This window comes from Panulirus ornatus, chromosome 18, assembly GCF_036320965.1.
Source record: "Panulirus ornatus isolate Po-2019 chromosome 18, ASM3632096v1, whole genome shotgun sequence".
Taxonomy (NCBI): domain Eukaryota; kingdom Metazoa; phylum Arthropoda; class Malacostraca; order Decapoda; family Palinuridae; genus Panulirus; species Panulirus ornatus.
The window spans coordinates 60,047,829-60,065,021 of record NC_092241.1 but is presented as its reverse complement, the minus strand read 5'-3'; the positions used below and the strand labels follow the sequence as shown (position 1 = coordinate 60,065,021).

Below are 17,193 nucleotides of genomic sequence, written 5' to 3'. Positions count from 1 at the left end.
GCCTCATCCCTTGAACAATATTTACTACCATACAACTATACAATTTCTTAAATTTATGTAAGATGACTGCATTACTCACATCCTCAGATATTCTGTTTCATTCATCTACCACTTATACTATAAAAGTATTTCTTTACATCTTTTTTAACAGGTTTCATGCTTTATCTTATGCTATATCCTCTGGTTAATCTATCCCTACATCTCTTGAAGAACTGTTCACTGTCCACATCATTGATCTATTTCAAAACTTAAAGGCTATGATTAGGTCACCCCTCACTCTTCTCTCTTCCAAAGGTGGGTAAATCTACAGCCTCCAGTCTCTCCCAGTAGCTGCTCTGTTAATTCTGGTAACTTTGTTGCCCTCCTCTGGACCTTCTCTATGTGTTTCTTTTGGGTGCAGTGACCAAACCTAATAAGCTTATTCCAGTTTTGGCATTTTGTAGGATATGAATACTTTAATGAACATTTCCTTATACATATACTTGGAAGCAATTCTGATATTTGCCAGGAGACAGCTTGTTTCCTTTACTTTTCTCCTGACGTGGGTCTCTGGTGATAGGAACGATACTGGCTCCTAAGGCCCTCTTACGAACAAAATCCTGAAGCTCATTCCGTTAGATAATAATTATATTGAGGCCTTCCCTTACTCTCTCCCATCCTCATTTCTTACATATGCTTGGACTGAATTTCATGAACCATATATCAGATAAACTTAGGAGTTTGTTTAGGTCCCCTTGTACGCTAATGTAATCCTCCTCACTTTTCACTTCCCTCATGACTTTTGCATCATCTGCAAACATATTCTGGTTGGAATCCTTACCTCTAGGCAAGTCATTCAAACAGATCACTAAACAGAACCCTCGGGTACTCCACAAGTGATCTCTACCCATACAGAGGAGGCTTCACTGTCATGTGTCCTCGGTTTCCTTCCACTAAACTCATCTTCTATCCAATGAAAAGCCTCTCCCTGATTCCTGTGTGGTATTCTAGCTTCTTAATCAGCCTGCCATGCACTACTGTGTCAAATGCTGTGTGGTAGTCAAGGTATAAGCTCAAATTCTCATAGAAACCTAAGAGGTTCATTACACATGACCTTTCCTTACACCCATGTTGCCTCCAACTTAGGCCATTTCTCATCTGTAGAAATCATCAATTTGGTTTCTGATTCACTTTTCCAGTATCTTAAAGACCACACTCATAAGAGTGACTGGTCCTTTTTAATATGGGTATGATGATTGCCTTTTTCAAACACTCTTCCTCAGCACACTGCCTCTCTCCAGCAATTTCTTGAACAGTGCTTCAAGAGGTCTCTCTAGCATATCTACACACATCTTCATCACATAAGGTGGAATTTCATCAACACCATGAGCCTTGTATGGATCAAGACCCTTTAGTTAATGGCCATTTTAGATATCTCAGTTTCCTACAGCATCCTCTCCACCCCATCTCACTAGTGTCTTCCACTGTGAAAAAACTTAGCTTATTAAGTTTTTCACATATCCTTACATTTTGTTCTATTATTTTACCCTTTGAATCCCTTAAACTGATTAGCAGCTCCTTAACTGACACAACACTTCTGTGGAATTTATAGGAAAGTTTTGGATTTTCACCTGCCTTATCCATAATATTATTCTTATTCTGCTATACTCATTCCATGAAGGACTTTGTCTATACAGCAGGAGTTTATGAATAAAAAAAATGTCTCAGTACTTAATTGTTAGCATGTTTTTTGCCATAGGCATGGTTCTTAAACCATGATATGTCGGAGATTTTCAATAAGATGTATTATCCAAGAAAGTCTACAACAGGGAAGGAAGTGTAGCAGAATATAATAAATGGAATTATGTCTCCAAGAAGACCAAAGTGAGGTGGAATGGCAGAGTTAGGGAGTGTGAAAGGGATTCAAATAAGGTGGAATATCAAGAGAGGAATTGTGAACTTACAGCTCAATTCTTTTGAAAAGAATGGAGTGTTAGAAATATTCATAAAAATCTATGATCTGTAATAAAATCTGTTCTTTTTAAAAAATAATATTCATACCCAGTTAGGGAGGTGAATGCAAGAGTTTTGGAAAGAGGGGCAAGTATGAAGTCTGTTGGGGATGAGAGAGCTTGGGAAGTGAGTCAGTTGTTGTTCGCTGATGATACAGCGCTGGTGGCTGATTCATGTGAGAAACTGCAGAAGCTGGTGACTGAGTTTGGTAAAGTGTGTGAAAGAAGAAAGTTAAGAGTAAATGTGAATAAGAGCAAGGTTATTAGGTACAGTAGGGTTGAGGGTCAAGTCAATTGGGAGGTGAGTTTGAATGGAGAAAAACTGGAGGAAGTGAAGTGTTTTAGATATCTGGGAGTGGATCTGGCAGCGAATGGAACCAAGGAAGCGGAAGTGGATCACAGTGTGGGGGAGGGGTCGAAAATTCTGGGAGCCTTGAAGAATGTGTGGAAGTCGAGAACATTATCTCGGAAAGCAAAAATGGGTATGTTTGAAGGAATAGTGGTTCCAACAATGTTGTATGGTTGCGAGGCGTGGGCTGTGGATAGAGTTGTGCGCAGGAGGATAGATGTGCTGGAAATGAGATGTTTGAGGACAATGTGTGGTGTGAGATGGTTTGATCGAGTAAGTAACGTAAGGGTAAGAGAGATGTGTGGAAATAAAAAGAGCGTGGTTGAGAGAGCAGAAGAGGGTGTTTTGAAATGGTTTGGGCACATGGAGAGAATGAGTGAGGAAAGATTGACCAAGAGGATATATGTGTCGGAGGTGGAGGGAACGAGGAGAAGAGGGAGACCAAATTGGAGGTGGAAAGACGGAGTGAAAAAGATTTTGTGTGATCGGGGCCTGAACATGCAGGAGGGTGAAAGGAGGGCAAGGAATAGAGTGAATTGGAGCGATGTGGTATACCGGGGTTGACGTGCTGTCAGTGGATTGAATCAGGGCATGTGAAGCGTCTGGGGTAAACCATGGAAAGCTGTGTAGGTATGTATATTTGCGTGTGTGGACGTGTATGTATATACATGTGTATGGGGGTGGGTTGGGCCATTTCTTTCGTCTGTTTCCTTGCGCTACCTCGCAAACGCGGGAGACAGCGAAGAAAAAAAAAAAGAAAAAAAGTACAACATGTTTTGAGAAGTATCAGTAACATGCAGCCGCACAATGAAGATTATACCCAATATAACATGTAATACATCTTTTCACTACATGACTAAAAAAGAAAATATATAGATTTAATCACACTTACAAGAAAACATAAACAAACCTGAAGTTGGGAGCACTAGCCCATTCCAGCCCAAGACATGCTAAATTGGTTGCCAGGTATGAAAGAAGGAAGAAGATGGAGGTGAATTTGGCAATTGTGTTGAGTCCTCCAATAAGCAGGACACCTTCCACCAATATAGATGACACCAGCACTGCACCCACTGGGTTACTTCCACAAGACATTAACCCAATGAAATAAGTCATTTTGCCTGTAATATAGATTCAGACACTGAAATAATTTTAGCTTAACTTACAGATAAAGAAACATACACATCAATCCACATTATCAATAACAATTTCTAATGTTTTAAGTGTAGTGGTCCCAGCAGAGTCCAAACATTCCATTTCATACTCATCTTGTGGTAGCACACATGGGAAGCACACTTTCACAAAAGGCCTGTAACATCTTAGACATATGTGATAAGACAAATAAAACATTGATAGCTATGCACCCAAACATCAGTACTGGTACACCAATGATTTTCCGGCACTCTTGGTTCCAAAGCCTTGCCGGATTAACCATTTTGCCAGACCAACCGTGGTCATGTAATAAAAATTCATCAACACACCTCTAACCGACTAATCATACATCTCCCATGTGTCTAAAGTAAACCATGAACTGCTAGAAATTCAAATTAAACAAATATTAAATGTTTGAGTACTCTAAGATGGTAAGGCTGTCCTTAGATTGTTTGAATCCTGTGGGGTCTTCTTCATCTTCTGTTGTTAGTGTTTTCATAGGTGTGCATTGCCTGAATAATGCAGTTTCATCTGCATTATACACCTGCTCAGGACTGAGGTGCTCATCAGCTACGAGTTTTGCAAATTCGTCCACATACTCAAGAACTCCGTGGTTTGCAGATTGCTTTTCTCCGCACACTTTATTCAGGGAAATTCCGTGATGCTTCTTGAATCTTTGAAGCCATCCTTCACTATGGTCACGCTCATGTTGTAATCTAAGTTCTTTATGGAACAACTTAGCCTGGTCCACTATTATGCTACCTAACAAGTCCACTCCATCACTATGACGCTGTTGAAACCCTTCCATCATCACTCGATCGTGCTCAGCACTCTTACCATCTTTCATAGTTTTTAAATCGTCATTTGCTTCTTGGAATCACTGACTGCATAGAATTTCAATATTTTCTCCCTTTGCTTCTTTATATCATAAACAGTTGATGAACCAATACTGTAGATGTCACACAGCGTACGCACCAAAACACCACGGTCCATTCTTTCCAACAGTTCTCCTTTATCTTGGATTGATATGGATTGGTGTTTATGTTTGACACCATGAGTGATACTCTCATGTCTTAGAAGCCATAGCTAGGGTAAAATTTAAGCAAAATAAGCTAAGAATCTCAAAGAATTGAGGTATCACCACCAACAAGTGCAGTGTAAAGAATGTAAATAAGTGCGCCCTACACACAATGCCATCTGTGGTCGCCCAGTAAACTAGTCTGGTGGCTGTGGAAATTTCAAGCTCTCTCACATAATTTTGTCCTGACTAAAGGAGGTGCTGAACCATTAGTTGCCGGAAATTCAGTGGTGTACCTGTACTACACTTGGGGATCTGTATATCAGGAATCTGACACGACATAATGAGGGCCCCTTAACCAATTTTAGATGGAGTGGATAAGGCAGAAAATGGAACTATAGGAACTTAAATGATTCACATAGTAAGTGAAGAAGGAAAAGGTCCTGGGTACTGAGAAGAAAGTGTGGAAAGAGAGGTGATTGTCCATGAGGGCAAAGAGGGGTATGTATGATGGTTAAGTCATCCTAATTGTGTTCCATTGATGGAAGGCATTCGCAAAAAATGTGGATGTGATGGAAATGAAATGCTTAAGGAACATGTGATGTGGTGAGGGTCGACTGAGCAAGAAATGGCAAGATAAGAGAGAGGTTGTGGTAGTACGGAGAATACTGGTGAGAGAGCTGAAAAGGGTATATTCAACTATTTGTAATTACCTATTTGTATTGTCGTGGGGATGGAGATTCCCACTCCTGGGGCATTATTTCTTGAATGTTCTCTACTATTATACAATCTCATGTATCTATATCATGTATCATTTCTTGTGTGGCGGGGTGGCGACGGGAATGAACAAAGGCAGCAAGTGTGAATTGTGTACATGTGTATATGTCTGTGTATGTATATATATGTATATGTTGACATGTAAAGGTATGAATATGTGCATGTGTGGACGTATGTGTGGGTGGGTTGGGCCATTCTTTCGTCTGCTTCCTTGCGCTACCTCGCTAACGAGGGAGACCGACAAAATATAATAAATATAATCTTTTTATCTATTTATATCATACTTTGTCGCTGTCTCCCTCGTTAGCGAGGTAGTGCAAGGAAACATACAAAGGAATGGCCCAACCCACTCACATACACATGTATATACATACACGTCCACACATGCACATATACATACCTATACATTTCAACGTATACATATATATACATACACAGACATACATATATATACATGTACATAATTCATACTTGCTGCCTTTATTCATTCCTGTCGCCACCCTGCCACACATGAAATGACAGCCCCCTCCCCCTGCATGTGCACGACAACAAAGGCCACATTCGTTCACACTCAGTCTCTAATTGTCATGTCTAATGCACCGAAACCACAGCTCCCTTTCCACATCCAGGCCCCACAGAACTTTCCATGGTTCAGCCCAGATGCTTTACATGCCCTGGTTCAATCCATGAACAGCACGTCGACCCCGGTATACCACATCGTTCCAATTCACTCTATTCCTTGCACGCCTTTCACCCTCCTGCATGTTCAGGCTCCAATCGCTCAAAATCTTTTTCATTCCATCTTTCCACCTCCAAATTGGTTTTCCACTTCTCCTCGTTCCCTTCACCTCTGACACATATATCCTCTTGGTCAATCTTTCCTCACTCATTCTCTCCATGTGACCAAACCATTTCAAAACACCCTCTTCTGCTCTCTCAACCACACTCTATTTATTACCACACATCTCCCTTACCTTTCATTACTTACTCGATTAAACCACTTCACACCACATATAGTCCTCAAACATCTCATTTCCAGCACATTCACCCTCCTCCACACAACTCTAACTATAGCCCATGCCTCGCAACCATATAACATTGTTGGAACCACTATTCCTTCAAACATATCCATTTTTGCTTTCTGAGATAATGTTCTCGCCTTCCACACATTTTTCAAGGCTTCCAGAACTTTCGCCCCCTCCCCAACCCTGTGACTCACTTCCACTTCCATGATTCCATCCACTGCCAAATCCACTCCCAGATATCTAAAACACTTCACTTCCTCCAGTTTTCCTCTACTCAAACTTAACTCCCAATTGACTTGTCCCTCAACCCTACTGCACCTAATAACCTTGCTCTTATACACATTTACTCTCAGCTTTCTTCTTTCACACACTTAACCAAACTCAGTCACCAGCTTCTGCAGTTTCTCACTCGAATCAGCCACCAGTGCTGTATATACCATCAGCGAACACCAACTGACTCACTTCCCAAGTCCTCTCATCCACAACAGATTGCATATTTACCACTCTCTCCAAAACTCTTGCATTCACTTCCCTAACAACCCCATCCATAAACAAATTAAACAACCATGGAGACACCATGCACCCCAGCCACAAACCTACATTCACTGAGAACCAATCACTTTCCTCTCTTCCTACACGTACACATGCCTTACATCCTCGATAAAAGCTTTTCACTGCTTCTAGCAACTTGGCTCCCACACCATATATTCTTAATACCTTCCACAGAGCATCTCTATCAACTATATGATATGCCTTCTCCAGATCCATAAATGCTACATACAAGTCCATTTCCTTTTCTAAGTATTTCTCACAAACATTCTTCAAAGCAAACACCTGATTCACACATCCTCTACCATTTCTGAAACCACACTGCTCTTGCCCAATCTGATGCTCTGTACATGCTTTCACCCTCTCAATCAATACCCTCCCATATGTTTTCTCAGGAATACTCAACAAACTTATACCTCTGTAATTTGAGCACTCACTCTTATCCCCTTTGCCTTTGTACAATGGCACTATGCATGCATTCTGCCAATCCTCAGGCACCTCACTATGAGTTATACATACAATAAATATCCTTACCAACCAGTCAACAACACAGTCACCCCTTTTTTAATAAATTCCACTGCAATACCATCCAAACCCGCTGCCTTGTCAGCTTTCATCTTCCGCAAAGCTTTTACTACCTCTTCTCTGTTTACCAAATCATACTCCCTAACCCTCCTACTTCGCACACCACCTCGACCAAAACACCCTATATCTGCCACTCTATCATCTAACACATTCAACAAACCTTCAAAATACTCACTTCATCTCCTTCTCACATCACCACTACTTGTTATTACCTCCCCATTAGCCCCCTTCACCGATGTTCCCATTTGTTCCCTTGTCTTACGCACTTTATTTTCCTCCTTCCTAAACACCTTTTTATTCTTCCTAAAAATTCAATGATACTCTCTCACCCCAACTCTCATTTGCCCTCTTTTACACCTCTTGCACCTTTCTGTTGACCTCCTGCCTCATTCTTTTATACATCTCCCAGTCATTTGCACTATTTCTCTGCAAAACTCGTCCAAATGCCTCTCTCTTCTCTTTCACTAATAATCTTACTTATTCACCCCACCACTCACTACCCTTTCTAATCTGCCTACTTCCCACGCTTCTCATGCCACAAGCATCCTTTGTGCAAGCCATCACTGCTTCCGTAAATACATCCCATCCCCCCCCCCCCCTCCCCTTACATCCTTTGCTCTCACCTTTTTCCTTTCTGCACTCAGCCTCTCCAGGTACTTCCTCACACAAGGCTCCTTCCCAAGCTCACTTACTCTCACCACTCTCAAATATAATATTAAATGTATCTTAATCACTGTTCCATTCATCCACCGTTCTCATACTATAAAGGTGTTTCTTTACATCCATCTTAACAAGTTCCTTACTTAATTTCATGCTAGGTCCCTATACCTCCGGAAGAACTGTTCTCTGTTCACATCATTGGTCTCTTTTAAAAACTCAAAAGGTTGCATTCAAGTGACCCCTTACTCTTCTCTCTTCCCGGTGGGTAAATTTAGCTTCCAGCCTTTTCCTTAACTAAGCTCTCTTAATTTGGTACTGTCTGTGTTACCATCCTCTGGACCTTCTCTATTAGCTCTTTGTGCTTCTTTAGGTGTGGTGATCAAACTTGAAAAGTATATGATATCAGCAGTTTGTTAAATATTTCCGTACCCCTATACTTGAAAGCTTTTCTGATATATGCCCAAAGACATTTCACTTGCTGACTACTCTCCAAATATGGGACTCTGGTGACAGGCTAGGGACAACATTGACTGCCAAGTTCTTCACACACAAATAATCCTGAGGCTTATTTCCAGTTAGATAATAATCGTACTGAGTTTATCTTACATTCTGACCTACCATCATTATTTTACAGTTGCTTGGACTGAATATCATCAACTATGTTTCACACTAACTTCGAAGTCTGTTAAGTCCCCTTCGAAACTGATGCTGAACTGAGTGGGTGGATTATACTTGGATATGAGAAAGGGGCCAATGAGGACATCACTTGACAACTGGGTCTTAAAGGGAAATATGTTAGGATAGGTACTAGACAAATGGTGATCAACAGAATAGAGGTTACCAAAGAGACCACAAATGTTGGTATAGTGAAGAGAAAAAGAGGCAGGGCTATATGAGGGGAAAAGTTAGGGGAGGGGCTGTATCACTACTGTCTGAGCCTTACCTCTCATTGGCAGTAGAGGCAGGTTGGAACCCAGAGATTCTAAGCACTCACTCCATAATGCCAAGGATTAGGGGCCACAAGTTCACTGGATTCTTTTAAGATTGCATTAAAAAAAAGATTTTACATCCAAGAAATGGCATGAAAACTTATGTGAAGAAAATACATGAGATTTGATGATGTGTATGGTGCTTGTAAGAAGATGGCGGGATGAGCTTGTTGAGTTAAAATTTCTCTGTCACAATACCCGACAAATAATTATATATTTGAGGTTTATCAGGGATTGCCTTCAGCCATAAGTCCAGCTCCTTTTAATGCTTCTGTGCTTACTCCATGCATATTTCTGATGTCTCCTTGTGCAGAATAGCACTATCCCCTTCTCTAACTATCCCAAGAGTAATCAGGTTGAAGTTTTATGTTAATAAATATCATCCTGAGTTAATTTTGGTCACTTTCATTCTAAAAATTATCCCAAAATAACTCATAAGGTGTTCCAGATACATTTTCTGTTATTCCCAGTATATAAAAGCATATTGGGTACTTTTTTTTTTTTTTTTGCTTTGTCGTTGTCTCCCGCGTTTGCGAGGTAGCGCAAGGAAACAGACGAAAGAGATGGCCCAACCCACCCCATACACAATGTATATACATACACGTCCACACACGCAAATATACATACCTATACATCTCAATGTACACATATATATACACACATAGACACATACATATATACCCATGCACACAATTCACACTGTCTGCCTTTATTCATTCCCATCGCCACCTCGCCACACATGGAATACCATCGCCCTCCCCCTCATGTGTGCGAAGTAGCACTAGGAAAATACAACAAAGGCCCCATTCATTCACACTCAGTCTCTAGCTGTCATGCAATAATGCCCAAAACCACAGCTCCCTTTCCACATCCAGGCCCCACACAACTTTCCATGGTTTACCCCAGACGCTTCACATGCCCTGATTCAATCCACTGACAGCATGTCAACCCCGGTATACCACATCGATCCAATTCACTCTATTCCTTGCCCTTCTTTCACCCTCCTGCATGTTCAGGCCCCGATCACTCAAAATCTTTTTCACTCCATCTTTCCACCTCCAATTTGGTCTCCCACTTCTCCTCGTTCCCTCCACCTCCGACACATATATCCTCTTGGTCAATCTTTCCTCACTCATTCTCTCCATGTGCCCAAACCATTTCAAAACACCCTCTTCTGCTCTCTCAACCACACTCTTTTTATTTCCACACATCTCTCTTACCCTTACATTACTTACTCGATCAAACCACTTCACACCACACATTGTCCTCAAACATCTCATTTCCAGCACATCCACCCTACTGCGCACAACTCTATCCATAGCCCACGCCTCGCAACCATACAACATTGTTGGAACCACTATTCCTTCAAACATACCCATTTTTGCTTTCCGAGATAATGTTCTTGACTTCCACACATTCTTCAAGGCTCCCGGGATTTTCGCCCCCTCCCCCCTCCTATGATTCACTTCCGCTTCCATGGTTCCATCCGCTGCCAGATCTACTACCAGATATCTAAAACACTTTACTTCCTTCAGTTTTTCTCCAATCAAACTTACCTCCCAATTGACTTGACCCTCAACCCTACTGTACCTAATAACCTTGCTCTTATTCACATTTACTCTTAACTTTCTTCTTTCACACACTTAACCAAACTCAGTCACCAGCTTCTGCAGTTTCTCAAATGAATCAGCCACCAGCGCTGTATCATCAGCGAACAACAACTGACTCACTTCCCAAGCTCTCTCATCCACAACAGACTTCATACTTGCCCCTCTTTCCAAAAGTCTTGCATTCACCTCCCTAATAACCCCATCCATAAACAAATTAAACAACCATGGAGACATCACACACCCCTGCCGCAAACCTACATTCACTGAGAACCAATCACTTTCCTCTCTTCCTACACATACACATGCCTTACATCCTCGATAAAAACTTTTCACTGCTTCTAACAACTTGCCTCCCACACCATATATTCTTAATACCTTCCACAGAGCATCTCTATCAACTCTATCATATGCCTTCTCCAGATCCATAAATGCTACATACAAATCCATTTGCTTTTCTAAGTATTTCTCACATACATTCTTCAAAGCAAACACCTGATCCACACATCCTCTACCACTTCTGAAACCACACTACTCTTCCCCAATCTGATGCTCGGTACATGCCTTCACCCTCTCAATCAACACCCTCCCATATAATTTACCAGGAATACTCAAGAAACTTATACCTCTGTAATTTGAGCACTCACTCTTATCTCCTTTGCCTTTGTACAATGGCACTATGCAAGCATTCCGCCAATCCTCAGACACCTCACCATGAGTCATACATACATTAAATAACCTTACCAACCAGTCAACAATAGTCACCCCCTTTTTTAATAAATTCCACTGCAATACCATCCAAACCTGCTGCCTTCCCGGCTTTCATCTTCCGCAAAGCTTTTACTACCTCTTCTCTGTTTACCAAATCATTTTCCCTAACCCTCTCACTTTGCCCACCACCTCAACCAAGACACCCTATATCTGCCACTCTATCATCAAACACATTCAACCTACCCACTCGCCTCCCTCACTGAAGTTCCCATTTGCTCCCTTGCCCTACGCACCCCATCTACCTCCCTCCAAAACATCTTCCCATTCTCCCCGAAATTTAATGACTCTCTCTCACCCCAACTCTCATTTGCCCTCTTTTTCACCTCGTGCACCTTTCTCTTGACCTCCTGCCTCTTTCTTTTATACCTCTCCCACTCATTTGCATTTTTTCCTTGCAAAAATCATTCAAATGCCTCTCTCTTCTCTTTCACTAATAATCTTACTTCTTCATCCCACCACTCACTACCTTTTCTAATCAACCCACCTCCCACGTTTCTCATGCCACAAGCATCGTTTGCGCAAGCCATCACTTCTTCCCTAAATACATCCCATTCCTCCCCCACTCCCCTTACTTCCTTTGTTCTCACCTTTTTCCATTCTGTACTCAGTCTCTCCTGGTACTTCCTCATACAAGTCTCCTTCCCAAGCTCACTTACTCTCACCACTCTCTTCACCCGAACATTCTCTCTTCTTTTCAGAAAACCCCCACAAATCTTCACCTTTGCTTCCACAAGATAATGATCAGACATCCCTCCAGTTGCACCTCTCAGCACAATAACATCCAAAGTCTCTCTTTCGTGCGTCTATCAATTAATGCGTAATCCAATAACGCTCTCTGGCCATCTCTCCTACTTAGATACGTATACTTATGTATATCTCGCTTTTTAAACCAGGTATTCCCAATCACCAGTCCTTTTTCAGCACATAAATCTACAAGCTCTTCACCATTTCCATTTACAAGACTGAACACTCCATGTATACCAATTATTCCCTCAACTGCCACATTACTCACCTTTGCATTCAAATCACCCATCACTATAACCCGGTCTTGTGCATCAAAACCACTAACACACTCATTCAGCTGCTCCCAAAACACTTGCCTCTCATGATCTTTCTTCTCATGCCCAGGTGCATATGCACCAATAATCACCCATCTTTCTCCATCAACTTTCAGTTTTACCCATATGAATCTAGAATTTACTTTCTTACACTCTATCACATACTCCCACAACTCCTGATTCAGGAGTAGTGCTACTATATTTATTTATTTATTTATTTATTTATAGTATACTTTGTCGCTGTTTCCTGCATTAGCTTGCGCAAAAGATGCTTGTGACATGAGAAGAGTGGGAGGTGGGTTGATTAGAAAGGGTAGTGAGTGGTGGGATGAAGAAGTAAGATTATTAGTGAAAGAGAAGAGAGAGGCATTTAGACGATTTTTGCAGGGAAAAAATGCAATTGAGCGGGAGATGTATAAAAGAAAGAGACAGGAGGTCAAGAGAAAGGTGCAAGAGGTGAAAAAGAGGGCAAATGAGAGTTGGGGTGAGAGAGTATCATTAGATTTTAGGGAATATAAAAAGATGTTCTGGAAGGAGGTAAATAAAGTGCGTAAGACAAGGGAGCAAATGGGAACTTCAGTGAAGGGCACAAATGGGGAGGTGATAACAAGTAGTGGTGATGTGAGAAGGAGATGGAGTGAGTATTTTGAAGGTTTGTTGAATGTGTTTGATGATAGAGTGGCAGATATAGGGTGTCTTGGTCGAGGTGGTGTGCAAAGTGAGAGGGTTAGGGAAAATGATTTGGTAAACAGAGAAGAGGTAGTAAAAGCTTTGCGGAAGATGAAAGCCGGGAAGGCAGCAGGTTTGGATGGTATTGCAGTGGAATTTATCAAAAAAGGGGGTGACTGTATTGTTGACTGGTTGGTAAGGTTATTTAATGTATGTATGACTCATGGTGAGGTGTCTGAGGATTGGCGGAATGCTTGCATAGTGCCATTGTACAAAGGCAAAGGAGATAAGAGTGAGTGCTCAAATTACAGAGGTATGAGTTTCTTGAGTATTCCTGGTAAATTATATGGGAGGGTGTTGATTGAGAGGGTGAAGGCATGTACAGAGCATCAGATTGGGGAAGAGCAGTGTGGTTTCAGAAGTGGTAGAGGATGTGTGGATCGGGTGTTTGCTTTGAAGAATGTATGCGAGAAATACTTAGAGAGGCAAATGGATTTGTATGTAGCATTTATGGGTCTGGAGAAGGCATATGATAGAGTTGATAGAGATGCTCTGTGGAGGGTATTAAGAATATATGGTGTGGGAGGCAAATTTTTTAGAAGCAGTGAAAAGTTTTTATCGAGGATGTAAGGCACGTGTACGTGTAGGAAGAGAGGAAAGTGATTGGTTCTCAGTGAATGTAGGTTTGCAGCAGGGGTGTGTGATGTCTCCATGGTTGTTTAATTTGTTTATGGATGGGGTTGTTAGGGAGGTGAATGCAAGAGTTTTGGAAAGCAGGGCAAGCATGCAGTCTGTTGTGGATGAGAGAGCTTGGGAAGTGAGTCAGTTGTTATTCGCTGATGATACAGCGCTGGTGGCTGATTCATGTAAGAAACTGCAGAAGCTGGTGACTGAGTTTGGTAAAGTGTGTGAAAGAAAGTTAAGAGTAAATGTGAATAAGAGCAAGGTTATTAGGTACAGTAGGGTTGAGGGTCAAGTCAATTGGGAGGTGGGTTTGAATGGAGAAAAGCTGGAGGAAGTAAAGTGTTTTAGATATCTGGGAGTGGATCTGGCAGCGGAAGGAACCATGGAAGCGGAAGTGAATCATAGGGTGGGGGAGGGGGCGAAAATTCTGGGAGCCTTGAAGAATGTTTGGAAGTCGAGAACATTATCTCGGAAAGCAAAAATGGGTATGTTTGAAGGAATAGTGGTTCCAACAATGTTGTATGGTTGCGAGGCGTGGGCTATGGATGGAGTTGTGCGCAGGAGGGTGGATGTGCTGGAAATGAGATGTTTGAGGACAACATGTGGTGTGAGGTGGTTTGATCGAGTAAGTAATATAAGGGTGAGAGAGAAGTGTGGAAATAAGGGGAGTGTGGTTGAGAGAGCAGAAGAGGGTGTTTTGAAATGGTTTGGTCGCATGGAGAGAATGAGTGGGGAGAGATTGACCAAGAGGATATGTGTGTCGGGGGTGGAGGGAACGAGGAGAAGTGGGAGACCTAATTGGAGGTGGAAAGATGGAGTGAAAAAGATTTTGAGTGATCGGGGCCTGAACATGTAGGAGGGTGAAAGGCGTGCAAGGATTAGAGTGAATTGGAACGATGTGGTATAACAGGGTCAACGTGCTGTCAATGGATTGAACCAGGGCATGTGAAGCGTCTGGGGTAAACCATGCAAAGTGTGTGGGGCCTGGATGTGGAAAGGGAGCTGTGGTTTCGGTGCATTATTACATGACAGCTAGAGAGTGAGTGTGAACGAATGGGGCCTTTAGTGTTTTTCCTAGAGCTACCTCGCACACATGAGGGGGGAGGGGGTTGTTATTCCATGTGTGGCGGGGTGGCGATGGGAACAAATAAAGGCAGACAATATGAATTATGTACATGTGTATATATGTATATGTCTGTGTGTGTATATATATATATATATGTGTACATTGAGATGTATAGGTATGTATATTGTGCGTGTGTGGACATGTATGTATATACATGTGTATGTGGGCGGGTTGGGCCATTCTTTCGTCTGTTTCCTTGCGCTACCTTGCTAGCGCGGGAGACAGCGACAAAGCAAAATAAATATAAATAAAAATATGTGTATATCAGTGGATGAGTCATTCTTTGTCTATTTCCTGGCAATACCTCGCTGACACGGGAAAAAGCGATTATGTATATAAAAAATGAAAATAAAGAAATAAATGTATCATGGAAATGCTTATGAAGTGTCACTTGCATTACCCATTTATGTAATTTCTTCTACCTGAAGGAACAACAGTCCTCTCCTTGTTAACTTAGATATTACAATCTAATCCTTCACCCTTTCTTTACATTTTCAAAGACGTATCAAATTCAAAATTTCAGTCATTCTATCTCCACTTTATGTACAATTTACAATCAAGCTGTTCCTCTATTCAATGTTTTAATTAAGTGGATATATGGTTTAAAATCAAGCATCTATTAAATTCATTTTTTAGAAGAATCTCAGGAAATGGGAATACATAAAATGCAGCTTTAGTAATCAATAATCATCTGGAGCAATTCCTGAAGAATACTTTCTAGGTAAGTATATAATATTAGATTGCTTGCTTCAGTTGCTTTAGAGGCAATCCCATTTGTACCCTTTTTAATCTGCTGGACATGGTCTACTTGACATGGGAGACTAAAAATGATGAAGCCTTATTCTGGCAAAGCACAAACAAAGAATACTACTAACCATATATGTTGTCCTTTGCTAATGCTGCTAAAACTCTTGAAGATCCTATGATATTGCTTAAACTGGCACTCAGTGTTGCTGTTATTATTCCTATAAAATCAAAAAGATATATTGAGGAGGATATTTCAATGCAATATTAGTGACATAAATATAGAGTATGATATATAAAATTCATAAATCTTAGTTGTACTGGCTCTCCTGAACTTACTTAAGTAGCTATTCAAAGCAGAGGCATCCTAAAAAGAATTCAATACTGCAACTATATTTCTGAATAATACTGATCTAAGTAGCCTGTTCAAGACTGGATCAGTCAGACTTCACTCATAGTGATGGATATAAAGTCATCAGTATGTGTTTTAGGCTAATTTTGAACGTGGCAAAATACCTCATCAGTATTACTACACTATGCCTGCAAGAGGTTACACTAAGAGTGAAAAGTCACCTTCAGCAAGTCCACATAACAGTCAATGGATGAAAACAAGTACAGTCTCTCCCTGACGAACTTCTAACTCGGGAAGAGTCCATCATTTCCTTACTTTAATTGTAGCACAGCCTCAAAGCTGCAGGAGCCTCATAAATATACTAAATGAATATCTCACTTTCTGTCTATGATTAACGTTATCTGTGCCCTCGTACTTGGTAAAGGTTTAAATGCATCTGTCCTTGGTTTAATGTTTTTGATTTCTAATATATGAAACTGCATCAAAATGACCCAGTGGCCTCTTGCAGTTCTATTCCATTGTATTCCTTTGTCTAAGATACTTAAAAGGCAATAAAATTCTGGAACATACTGATGCATGATTTACTTCAAAATTGCAATAATAAAGAATTTATTACTGGTCAAGTGCAGAATGTCTGTGATGTAACCTCATGAGAATGTAATACAGTGCCAACCCTGTAACATAATCCTCATCTTCTACCTCTGTGCAAAACTTCATTCATGGTGTGCTTCTGCATAATATCAAATGAGGTACGATATGAAGCTAAAACCAAAGAAACCAGAGACTTCCCTTTACTAAGAAGCTTCCCTGTTGATTTAGTCAATCTAGTATATATCAAGCATTTCCACAATGAAAAAACAAACAATGTGTGACATCAACTACTTGGATTCTAGTCACACGAGCAGTAGTGTATTTCGATCTATAAAACACAAACAGAGGAACCCTCACTACTGAACATCAGGCTTAAGCTGCGGACAGGCTGAAGCTGATAGCCAAAGTGTGAGGTGATCTGAGTTTGATATGGCAATAACATACAGGGACTGGGGGTAACTACTAGTTTGTTTTAGCTCAACCCTAGAATTGTGATCTC

At 41.1% G+C, this 17,193-nt stretch overlaps 1 protein-coding gene across 1 annotated transcript in view; it reads right to left on the bottom strand.

Moving 5' to 3' along the window:
* LOC139755173 (solute carrier family 12 member 9) overlaps positions 1 to 17,193 on the bottom strand; it is a 290,342-nt gene that overhangs the window by 141,233 nt on the left and 131,916 nt on the right. The window contains exons 8-9 of the mRNA XM_071673343.1: positions 15,883 to 15,972; positions 3,251 to 3,458 (exon numbers count right to left, since the gene is read on the bottom strand). Of these exons, the coding sequence (XP_071529444.1) occupies positions 3,251 to 3,458; positions 15,883 to 15,972 (298 nt within the window). The remainder of the gene's footprint in view (positions 1 to 3,250; positions 3,459 to 15,882; positions 15,973 to 17,193) is intronic.